The 11311-nt window shown below is 41.3% G+C and overlaps 2 protein-coding genes across 8 annotated transcripts in view; both read right to left on the bottom strand.

Moving 5' to 3' along the window:
- Positions 1-3270, bottom strand: part of LOC112160182 (probable ribonuclease ZC3H12C) — a 14019-nt gene extending 10749 nt beyond the window's left edge. Inside the window, exon 1 of the mRNA XM_024294581.2 lies at positions 3043-3270. The gene's annotated coding sequence lies outside the window, so the exon portion shown is untranslated. The remainder of the gene's footprint in view (positions 1-3042) is intronic.
- A 760-nt stretch (positions 3271-4030) lies between these two features.
- The window catches only part of LOC112160181 (mitogen-activated protein kinase kinase kinase kinase 4), a 52183-nt gene continuing 44902 nt past the window's right edge, over positions 4031-11311 (bottom strand). For 3 of the 7 annotated variants that reach the window (XM_024294575.2, XM_024294577.2, XM_024294580.2), the window contains exons 22-31: positions 11037-11145; positions 9015-9132; positions 7497-7667; positions 7276-7419; positions 7065-7199; positions 6886-6986; positions 6669-6818; positions 6428-6587; positions 5796-5935; positions 4031-5720 (exon numbers count right to left, since the gene is read on the bottom strand). In XM_024294575.2, the coding sequence (XP_024150343.1) occupies positions 5637-5720; positions 5796-5935; positions 6428-6587; positions 6669-6818; positions 6886-6986; positions 7065-7199; positions 7276-7419; positions 7497-7667; positions 9015-9132; positions 11037-11145 (1312 nt within the window). In that variant the 3' untranslated portion in view covers positions 4031-5636. Of the gene's footprint in view, positions 5721-5795; positions 5936-6427; positions 6588-6668; positions 6819-6885; positions 6987-7064; positions 7200-7275; positions 7420-7496; positions 7668-9014; positions 9133-10632; positions 10879-11036; positions 11146-11311 lie in introns of all 7 variants that reach the window. The other 4 variants (XM_024294573.2, XM_024294570.2, XM_024294572.2 and 1 more) reach the window with 3 other exon arrangements.

Here is an 11311-nt window from a genome sequence, read left to right as displayed (position 1 = left end):
AAGAAAAGCAACAAGTGCGGCGGCGAAGGACATCAGAAAGTTTTATGACCCTATAAGTGTGTGGGGGTTGTTGGGGGGGGGTCAGCATTGTTGTGGCACACTTACGCTCAAAAACACAAATCTTTTTCACTTTTGATATAAGAACACAACTGAAGGGGAGCACGGCGACGGAGGGATAATGGTTTGGGCTCAAAAGGAGCAAATATGTTTTCTCTCCAAATTAAACCTGAAAAATGTGTTTAAAATTAAAAATTAAACAATTATATGAATTATTTTTCGGCTATTGTGAAAAAAAGCTTAATTTTTCCTCTTTTAAGACTCAAAAATTGCTACAAGAAAAGCTTTTCTAAATCAGAAATAACAGCAACAATTTCAAGTTAAGTGAAATAAAGCTTGACGACAGAAAAGAAAACCACACATGAACGAACAATCAAGCTGTGATGATTCAGGCTTCACTCCATAAAATGCTGAAAAGAGAAACTAACATCACGACAAACTAGTCTTTTATTGGTGAAACTCATTTTTGTTAAAAAGTTGGAAATTATTTGAATACTATTAGCCAAATTAAAGGTTTAAGTCTCAATTTTACAAACACATTGAAAAAAAATAAACAATTTGCTTCAATAATGTCCAGAAAAAACATTTCTATCAACACAAGACAAACGATACAGACATTTTTGATTTTTAAAGACTTGATTGAAGGGTTTTAATGTATAAAAATGTAGTGGTTTTAAAGATTAGATGGTTTTTAAGTCTGACAAAAAATACACAATTTATAAATTACGGTTAGGTTTAGGGGTCAACACACTAAAACTTGCCAATCAACTTAAACCTTTTCAAATAACTACTGATGTAAATTAAACATTATACATTTTATAGGTGAAATAATGAATTAAAAAACATAGTTTAAATAAAATTGTTCTAAAGGGTAATTTTATACGTTATGTTTTTTTAAAAGGCTTAAAAAGTAAAATTTATTGTGACATTTTATGCCAAAAGCTGCAACACTACATCACATTACAAAATCAGAAGAATTCTTAGTTGATTTTTTAATGTTATTTTACAATTTTAGTAAAGTATAAATCTAAAGGAAATATTTCTCATAAAACGTCCTGGAAATGTCACTGATCACACAAAATTACTTTTTTTAAATATTCATAATAAAAAAACATGTAGTTTTACAGCTAAAATTGCTTATACAAGTAGCTCAGTACTAATTTTCAGTCACTTTTGACATAAATAATGGAAAAATTTCCTTGTTTTTGTACAAAAATACACCAGAGTCTTCTAAAAACCCCTCTAAAAAGGCTTAAATCTCTAGTTTGTTCTTTGAAATAAAACTTTATCTATAAAAAACTTTTCATACATAGTTTTATGCAATAAAAATGTTTTTTATTTGAAGTTAAATGGTGAAATAAAAGTTTACTTTTTGACAGTTCTGTGAGTAAACAAGAAAATAAATTAGAATTTATATACATATATATATATATATTGTTTATTTCTTTAGAAATTTATCTATGCTCGTTTTAAATTAAAATATTTTTTACTTTCTTTCAATTTTATTTAAATTATCTCACCTTTACTATTTCTTTTGATTGTTTCTTTTAATGTTTATGTACAGCTCTTTGAATTGTCTCTTTACATGAAATGTGTTATACTAATAAACTTGCCTTGCCTAAAATGCCGTAGGGCAGGGGTGTCAAACTCAATCCCACAAAGGGCAAAAATCCAAAACACGCCTTAGGCCGAACAGGATAAACATTTATTCAGCACCTTAAAACTACATTTTTAAAACTGTAACTTTAAACATAATTATGAACTTGATAGACAGCATCATCTGTGATAATGCTAGTGTGGATGCTGTAAGATGAAAGATGAAGATGCTAGTGCTGATAGCTGAAAACGCTGAAGCATCTAAAATATTAGCTAAACTCCAAAATAGCCTAAAAAACGGGAAAAAAACTTAATTAGCCAAAACAGCTAGCATGTAGCTGAAATATTAGCTCAACTCCAAAACAGCATAAAAAAATCTTAGTAAAAGCCAAAATAATCCAAAAAGCTAGCAGAATGACAATTTTTAAAACTTTAAAACGTAACTTTTTAACCTAATTATGAATAATCAAAAGGCAGGAATATTGTTCCAGAATAAATCAACTTCAACCTAAATAACTTAATATTATCCATCCATCCATCCATCTTCATCTGTCTCAAGATTACCTCGGGCCATTAATAACAATAAAATAAAATGATCTGGAGGGCCGGACATAATTACCTGGAGGGCCGGATCCGGCCCCTGGGCCTCGACTTTGACACATGTGCTCTAAGGTATTGATTTGTCTTCATCTTAAAGCTAAAAAGTTATTTTTCTGAGCCCTTGCAATCCAAAATTTTTTAAAATGTAAAAACTTAAAGCAGTTTAGTGAACGTAACTCTAATATAACTTATTGCTGTAATGTTATAGGGTTACTTTTAATATTAAAATTGAATTAACAATAGAAAGAGTAAATTTTCTTAAACTATTTTAGCATATTTTTCAATTGCAAAAAGACCTTTCAAATTAAAAGTCTAAATAAGCCTTTTATTTTGTCAATTTGGTCCTAATATGGAGGTCGAACCATAGACGCTTTCATGTGGACCCGAATGGGGGCGGGGCAACAGCTGTCAGGCACATCTGCCAATCAAAAGCCCGGACGGGTCCTGGGGGAGCCCCTGCAACCAGTTGGCAGGACAGGGCAGAGCTGTGGAGGAGCGCCGGGCGGGCAGCTGGTGGAGGGCGGAGGAGGGCACTTCACAACCGAACTGCCCCCACCTGCATGGCGGATGCTCGGCTGGGGCTTTTATTCGTCGGCAGCTGCGCCAAAACACTCATTTCCTGCAGCTGAAGGAGCCACGCAACTACAGCGCGGACTGCGGGGAGCGCGCGCGCACAGGGGCGTGCACGGCTATCGCGAAACCAGCCCCGTCACGACCTCCGCCAGCTTCCCCCTCGCCGCTCCGACCGTCACCGGCCGCTCTCCCCGCGCCGCTCCCGCGGTCACTCACCCGGTCAGCGCCTCCGCTGGAGCCGCGGCTCTGCGACGGAGCGCACGAATCTTTCCATCGCGAGGGCGAAAAAACGCAAAACATCCGGCGGGACGCGGCGTGATCCCACCCGGCAAGCGGCGGGACTGCGACGAGGCCACTTCCGCCCCGAAGTTTTTTCAAAATAAAGTGGCAAGAGCTCTCGATGACGCAGAAAATAGACCCCAAAATACCCACAATACCATCATGTTTTTCATTTTTAAGTTTCACTCTTTATTAAAAACACCCAGATTACTGTAAATAACATACTTCAATAAAAATCAGAAATATTTTTATTGATATTAGGAAACTGTATAAATGCGAGATTTACTTTAAACAGAATAAATTATTTTGGTCATGTTAGTGGGGGAAATACCACCATCTAGTGGTGAAAATGAAAAGGTGCGCTTGTATATTCTCAAGTTTTGTGAGATTGACATTAAGCGTCACAAAATGTCTCTAAAGAGAATAATAACCAGGAATTTTATGTATAGAATTTAATTATTGCATTTCTGTTGTTTTCCTTATTGTTTTCAAATGTTATTTTAGGTCTAAAAGGTACATTTGCACTTTTATGACATCCTTTTACAGTTTCGCAGACTATGTGATCCTTGACCTATTAGGCAGTAGCTATTAATGCAGTGAGGCAGCACATTTTAATTTAATCTTATTTAGATGATTTGTAATGATATTTTGCAAAAGTTTAAGTATTATTAATTAGAAAAAGCTGTGTGATCAGGAAAATAACCAGTCTTTCTTCTCTTCTTTGTCACATGGCGTCCCACAGGGCTTAGTCCTTCTTTTATTTGCTCCACCTTTTTTTCATGTAAATACATTTTAACTCCTCTTTGTCTATTTTCATAATTTCATTGATTCTCTCTTATTTATATAATTATTTTCACTTCAGCACCACGGCCAGCTCCTGCTGTTCATTAAAGTGCGACACAAATAAAGTTTTCTTAAGACAACATTGTAAATTACTTTTGATTTTATTCATGGGGAGGGGCAAAAAACCTTCAGGAATATACAGCAATTCCCATAGTACACACAGAGAAGACATAAATTAGAGCATGGCAAAGACGTTTGAGGGGGTGCGCTTCGCCTGGGGGCGGCGGGGAGTTTTTTCCCCACGGCACCGGCGGCGCACTGTGCAGAACGATAGAAGAATCAGTGAAATGACACTCTAAAATGTGGAAGAAAAAGGTGGATTAACCCCGTACACAAACGTCTAAATGATAGTACAAAAAGGGAAAAATACAAAACTGGAAAAAAAAACATAAATATCCATATATGGGCGCATATTGGGTTTGACGAAACAAATGGTTCTGTAAACATTTTCAACATAAGGTGTGCACTACGGTTAATAAACTGCAGCCTCATACTTGAGAGAGGGTACGCGGTAAAAACTGTTGTTTAAAACAGGCTGCTTCCTTCCAACGAGTGGCTCTGTAACACTGCTATCGGAACGCCGCTATCCTTTCCTTTCGTTTCACAGATAATCCGTTTGCCGGGACTCTCGGCAGGTCCTCCCTCAGACAGTGAAGAGTCCACGCGTCGCTCATCCGAAAAGTGTCGATACAAATACGAAAAATAACAGCCGGTTTTGCAGATGAAGTTCATTCTAAAACCCAATCAAAACAAGAACAGAGGTCCAAAATCTTTGAATCCCGTGGCTGATTTTAAAGTCAAACTTTAGCTACACGTTCGGCTAAAGCCTCCACTAAATTCCCGTCCCGTCCTGCAGCTACTTTAGCGCTAAGTTCTGCACGTCTGCTTCACAGTTTCACCAAAAACCAGGAAGTGCCCATGAAGGAAAAACCCACATTTCTATCAAACATGATTCTTAGACTAAAAACGGAGCTAAAAAAAAAAGAAAACTGCTACAGATGACGGTGTGGGTTTTTTTTCCTTTACGGCTCTGCATCGCAAGTCACATACAAAACATACAGTGTATTTAAAAAAAAAATCCTCACATGGGGCTAATTTTCATAACGCCAAAGCGTCAAGTCGTCATAAACCGGGCTACGCGTGTCCAACGGAACCTGCAGTTTGAGGCAATGTGGTAAAAAAGAAAAAAAAAAAGTCCGGAGAAACCTGCAGAGATTGGTAGCTGATAACCGGTACCCTGTATAAAAACAAATCTACCAAGAAGGTCCCTTAAGAAAAAAGTCTGCACTTTAAGGAGATGAAGGCAAAAAAGTGAAGACGAGGAGGCAGATTGAACACGTCAAGCACCATTAAAGAGAGGAAAACCCAACGGATGGAACATGCTTAACATGGAAACCTTCACCTGAACAGGGCTAATCAGCTTTGTGGCACGCTAAGTATTCGTGGCGGCCTTTTTCGCTCGCTTTCGCAAAGGTTCACGATGACACAGACACACACCACAGCCCTCGGTGGAGGAAGGTCGGGCAGCAAGGCTGGGGGGTAAGAAGGAGGAGGAGGCTTGTGGGAGGGCCGCCGCTCGTCCCCTCGCTTCGTTTCTGGATTGGTTTGTTCGCCAGAGCAGGTGGTGGGAGGCGGAGCTCCTCCCTCCAAAGTCTTCATTCTGCGTTTCTCTGGCGACGGCTCGTCCTTCACCAGCTCATGAGGGAGGAGCGTCCCAGCGTCATGAAGTAAACCTGGCTGGCTCCTCCGGCTCGCACGGAGGCGAAGAAGACCTGCCGGGAGAAAGACGCGGTGATTCCTACTGGAACGGGGTTACCTGTGCCTGCTTACGGAACGCCGTTTCTCACCTTGTCGTTTCTCTCACAAAGGAATTTGAGTCTCTGGGCTCGCTTGTGCATGAAGACGCCGTCCAGGTGCCCCGTCTCCACCGAACGGATCTCGATGGCCTTCTCGCCCCAGCCCATGATCTGGTTTGACCTAATGTAGGCTGCCGGAGAAAGCAGGCATTAGCTCCGCCCCCAAAAAACACTTTCACACTGAGCTGTTTGGTCCCGTTAGCCCAGGGGTGTCAACGTCAAACGCACAAGGGGGACAATCCAAAACACACCTTAGGCCGAAAAGGATAAACATTTATTGAACTCTCTCAAACTACAGTTTTAAAACTGTAACTTTTTTATGAATAATAAAAAGACAGGAATATTATTCCAGAATAAATCAACTTAAACCTTAAATAACTGTCAATATTTTACTCTCCATAAAAATATATTCTGTCAAAATTATACAAGTTAGAAATAAGCGCAAGATAACATCGGGACATTAATAACAATAAAATAAAATGATCTGGAGGGCCGGATAGAATTACCCCGGGCCTCGACTTGTGCGATTACTTGTGTTGATTACCAAATATTCCCATTTTTTCCCGATTTCTTCAGCTGTAGAAACTTTGTGACATTGGTTTGGAAGCGGAGCGCCGTCTTACCCACGGAAGTCGGCATTTCTCCCCACTGCAGCACCACGTCCTTGGTGATGCGTCCGTAGGTGTTGACGTAGACGCCCTCGTCCTCGTAGCAGACCAGCAGCTCGATGCCGTCAGTGTTGGGTAAGATGATGATGGCGTGGCACTGGATGCTGGTCTGGATCTGATGATGATGGAGGACAAAAAGAAGGTCGGTAAAAAAGGATCAAATCCACGGCAAATCCGAGCCGGACCGCGCTCCTACATGTGTGGGCAGGTAGATGTCGTAGACGGCGCCCGAGTCCACGTCCACGGCGTGGAAGCCTGAGCAGGATCCGTAGATGACCTTTAACCTCTGGCCTTCCTCCACAGTTAGGTCCACCAGCAGAGGTTTGTGCACCAGGTCACCGAACGACTGCAAACAAAAGGATTCGTCATCTCGATAAAGGGAAACTGGGAGACCCTTCTGGAACCCGGATCACCTTGAAGGCCATGAACTTGTGGTAGGGTTTAGGCGCCCAGGCGTACACCTCCACCGCGTTCTTCAAAGCCAGAACCAGGAACTTGATCCTCTCGTACTTCACTGGAAAGCATAAAGGAGACAAATCAGCCACGGAGAGTTTCACAAAACCCAGATTTTGTGCGGTTCTGCTGAACCTACCGACTTTATAGTGAACGCAGCCCTCCAGGTCGCCCACGTTGACCCAGCCCTGCTTCTTCTCCACCTCCGGGTCGTTGTGCAAAATCTTGTTTCGGAGCCACGACAGGTAGTACACTCGCAGCTTGTTCTTCTTACCTGCAGGGGGAGCGGTTAGGGGCGGTTTTCCACTGGAAAAGCTCGGCTAAAAGTGTTGCGTCGAGTGAATCCGCACCTGATATGGTCACCAGGACGTTGAGTCCTTCCAGGACGTCCATCTGCTGGATGCGGCGCCGATTGATCAGCGGGTAGACCTTACCCTGACCGCTTCGGTCCAGCAGCATCAGCCCGCTTTCCGTCCCCACCAGCAGGTTCACCCCTGATGGCGGTAAACGCAGCCAGAGTTTGGTGGAAGAGTTCAACCGTCTGCATTTCACAGCTTGGTAAGGAACGTACCCCAGAGCGCCGCGCACAGGATCTCGGAGTTGAACCGCTTCTTGTACTTGCGGATCTCGGGAGTGTCGCTCGGCGGACGGGTGTTGACCGGGTTGACGTTGACCACCGAGCCTTTGCGGGAGGGGTCAGAGCGCAGCGGGTCGGCGGGCCGTCCCTCTTGTCCAAAAGCTGCTGGAGGAGGAAAGAAGGAGGAAGTCAGACTTGAGAAACTCTACCCTACCAAAGTCTGGCGGATTAAATTTGAAGTCATTTGCAAATTATTTTACTGTAATTTGATTCTTTTTTTTACATTTACGGATTTAAAACTGTTTCTGTGAGAGAATTAATGAAATCCCTAACGGTTGTCCAATTCTCGACGAGCTGTAAAAGTAAAAAGACAAAAAGCAGCTAAAATTAAAGGCTCCACCAGTGTTGTACCCGCCCCCGCCCTCACTGACTGAGCTGCTGCTACGCACCCCTCATCCGCCCACTCTGCCACCCTGATCAGAGCTGTGCGAGACAAAATTGTAAAAAAAAAAAACATGTTTCAAAATGGCGGCTTTTCTAGAGGTTTATTTCCATAGCAACCATTTTATTTTTTGGTCGTCTGGTGGAGACGAACACATCTATGTCCTTTTTAGAAGAATCGGTAAAAGTACATTTTTGGATTTCCTTAGCAACAGAGGTTTTTTGTTAACTAAACATTCCTAATATGTTTATCTTGTATCAAATCACGTTTAATTCAGTTTCATCCAATGATTCATGTTTTGAATTTTCACAATATTCTAGTAAAAAATGTGCGAGAGACAAGGAAAGGAGCTCGCCACGCTAACACGTTCATAATCTACAAACTTTAAAGCCAACATTTTTCCCCAAGTAGCTTCCCAGTTATGAGGCGATGGATCAAAATCCCAATAGAGGAGTTTTAATTTATAGAAGGTAGTAAAGTTTGGATTTAGTTTTTTTTTAATTTAAGATAGCGGCCTCTTACAGAGGTCAAAGGTCAATGAACTTTGGTTGCTGTTGCAGACTTAAACCGGTGAGTCAAATCTTGTGTAACGTTTTCTTTTCCCACATTGTGCAAAAATGTTAAAATCACTGAATTTAAACTTTTGACACAAAATGGCCCCCGTTTATTTTTTAAATGGTTTCTCCCACTGTGACGTCATTTTTTTGGGAGGAGTTGTCCAAAATTGATTTTCAGCGGGTACAAAGTGTGTACATTTTAGTAGTGAAGTTTAAAGTATGTGGTGTTGGTGAAACCAGCTGATGTTTTGTATTTTACTCACTTAAAATTAAAGACTTTTGTCATTCCAAAGAATTATTGTAGTAATTTTCTTGCAAACATGTAAATATATATATATAGTGTATTATTTTGTTGTTTTCTGTGTATTTTCCAGCTGTGCTGATTGTTGCAGTGTCTTTAAAAGCTTTTGCACACTTTCTAAGATGAGATTAAGATAAATAAAAACACATTTTCTGGGGGATCAGGTAAAAAAAGTTTCCCAAAACAACAGACTTCACTGCTTCCCGCCTTACCCATGTTGTTGAGGGCGCTGCCGCTCGATGGGGAGATCTGCAGGAGGCGTGGGTCGATGAAAGGAGTGAACGAAGAGGAAGACTTGTGTTTGGACATGGAGTTGCTCTCTGACTGCGACTGCAGACGTCAGACATGAAGAACATCAGCATTTCTCACCAAAATCACAAGCTCAGAAATACTACGGAGTATTAGGGCCATCATAAAATAAAACATATATGAGAATAAAGTTGTACAATTATTAGAAAAAAAAACAAACATTTTATGACAATAAAGTCGTACGATTAGAGAAGAAAAATTAAGCAATTGTTCGGGATAAAGTTATAAATTTATGCTTCAAAAAGTTTTAATTTTACAAGCAAAATGTCACTTTTTAAAAAAAATAAATTGCAATCTTTAAATGTTATAGTGTTTTAACAAAACCAACCAAAAGTGACATATTTGGGAGACAATTCAGAGAAATTGAATGGACATCAAACAGTTACATCGGATTCTACATTTTTTTGCAAAAAAAAAAAGAAAACTTCTTTCTTGTAAAATTATGACTTTTTAAATAAATGAAAATGACACCCCCCAAATAAAATTGAGACTTTTTTCTAATATTTTCAGGACTTTATCCTAATAAAATGATGACATTTTAAAAAAAATAATTTTAGGGCTTTATTCCTATAAAATGTTTACTTTTTTTCTTACAATTTTAGGACTTTATTCCTATAAAATGTGGACTTTTTTCTTATAATTTTAGGACTTTATTCCTATAAAATGTGGACTTTTCAATTATAATTTTAGGACTTTACTCTTTAAAATGTTGACTTTTTTTCTTACAATTTTAGGACTTTATTCCTATAAAATGTGGACTTTTTTCTTATAATTTTAGGACTTTTTCCTCAAAATTTTTGGAGTTTTCCCTCATTTTTCATTTTTCTTTCCGCAGGCCCCAATATTCCGTCGTACAGAAAATTGTTATGAATCAAACCACATGTCTAAGTGAGCACTGAGCCGTAAGTGTGAGATCAACAGCGTCAGATGAGAAGATGCCATGCAGCTGGGTTAGTTCTTCTGAGGCTCGGCAGGGAAAAACAGCTGGAGGAACGAGCGCGATCGAGGAGAAGAAAAAAGTTGAGAGGAAATCAGATCCCAAAGAGCTGCTGTGAACGGTTAGAAGGAAAATAAATCTGGTTTAATGAAGCCCAAAGAGAAGAGAGGCATCAGGAATCCAGTCAACTCCACCGCCAGACGTCGTTTGCCGTCAGTTAGATCAGAAGTATTGATCGGGTGGAATGAGCAGGTTACAGGAGGTGTTAGCGCAGCAGGAGAAGGGGCGGATGCAGTCACACTAGAGGACGGAGGGATGGTGGGCGGGGCTTGGAGCAGCAGTCAAGGACAGCGTCACTGCTCTGTGCAGACTCAGAGACGGAGGTTAGCCTTTCATCTTTAGATTCCAAATGCAATTTGCAGCAACCTTTCAAAATAAAAATTGTCAGACTCGTATTGGACAATAAAGGTTGAAATATTTATTAAAATAGTGTCATTCATAGTTTGGATTAACCAGGCCTCTGCACGTCTAAGTCTGCACAGCTGAGGCGTCCGCCCCTCTCCCCGTCTGAAGGCCTCACATACCTCTCCAGCTATGAGCTCCGTCAAGGAGGTCTGTGGGGAGATGGCAATACAGGTCTGGCTATATGATGGGGGGAGGACGGAGGAGGAGAAGGATGCTGTGGAGGGGGAGGGGGAATGGTGGCTCTGCTGGATAATGTCGGGGAGGTGGTGCATGCGGCCGTTTTTCTCTGGGGGGCCATGGCCAGAGCCCGGTGAGGAGGAGGAGGGTGATGAGGCAATGACCAACCGCTTTATGTCAGCTGTGCTCTGGAAGCAAGAACAAGCAGACTTGGGGTGGAGCAAACTGAAGATAGAGTGGAGGAGGGGCATGACATGATTTAGCCCACCCCTCTGAAAATGATCATCTTCAGTTCGTTCATTTGTCGTGGTTCACTATAACATCCGAGGCCCGGGGGGTCCCTCACCTGTCTGATGACCAGCGTGCCGTCTTTGGAGGGGGTGGTGGTCTGCTCGCTCTCAGAGTCCTCCACCAGCATGGTCTTAGCGGAGTCCGCCTCCCCATTTCTGAGCCGCCTGTAAAAAAAAGAGAAAAGATTTTTTTTAGAAAGGTTTGAGGAATAAGGATTAAACTATTTTTTTATTATTTTTACATTTTTGGGGACATTTAGGAAGCTGAACTTCCCAGCCAGCAAGGCCAAGTGGGACCACCACGGAAACTGCGGACAAGCATCTTTCGGGG

This window comes from Oryzias melastigma, linkage group LG2, assembly GCF_002922805.2.
Source record: "Oryzias melastigma strain HK-1 linkage group LG2, ASM292280v2, whole genome shotgun sequence".
Lineage (NCBI taxonomy): Eukaryota > Metazoa > Chordata > Actinopteri > Beloniformes > Adrianichthyidae > Oryzias > Oryzias melastigma.
This window is presented reverse-complemented; position numbering and strand designations above follow the sequence as displayed.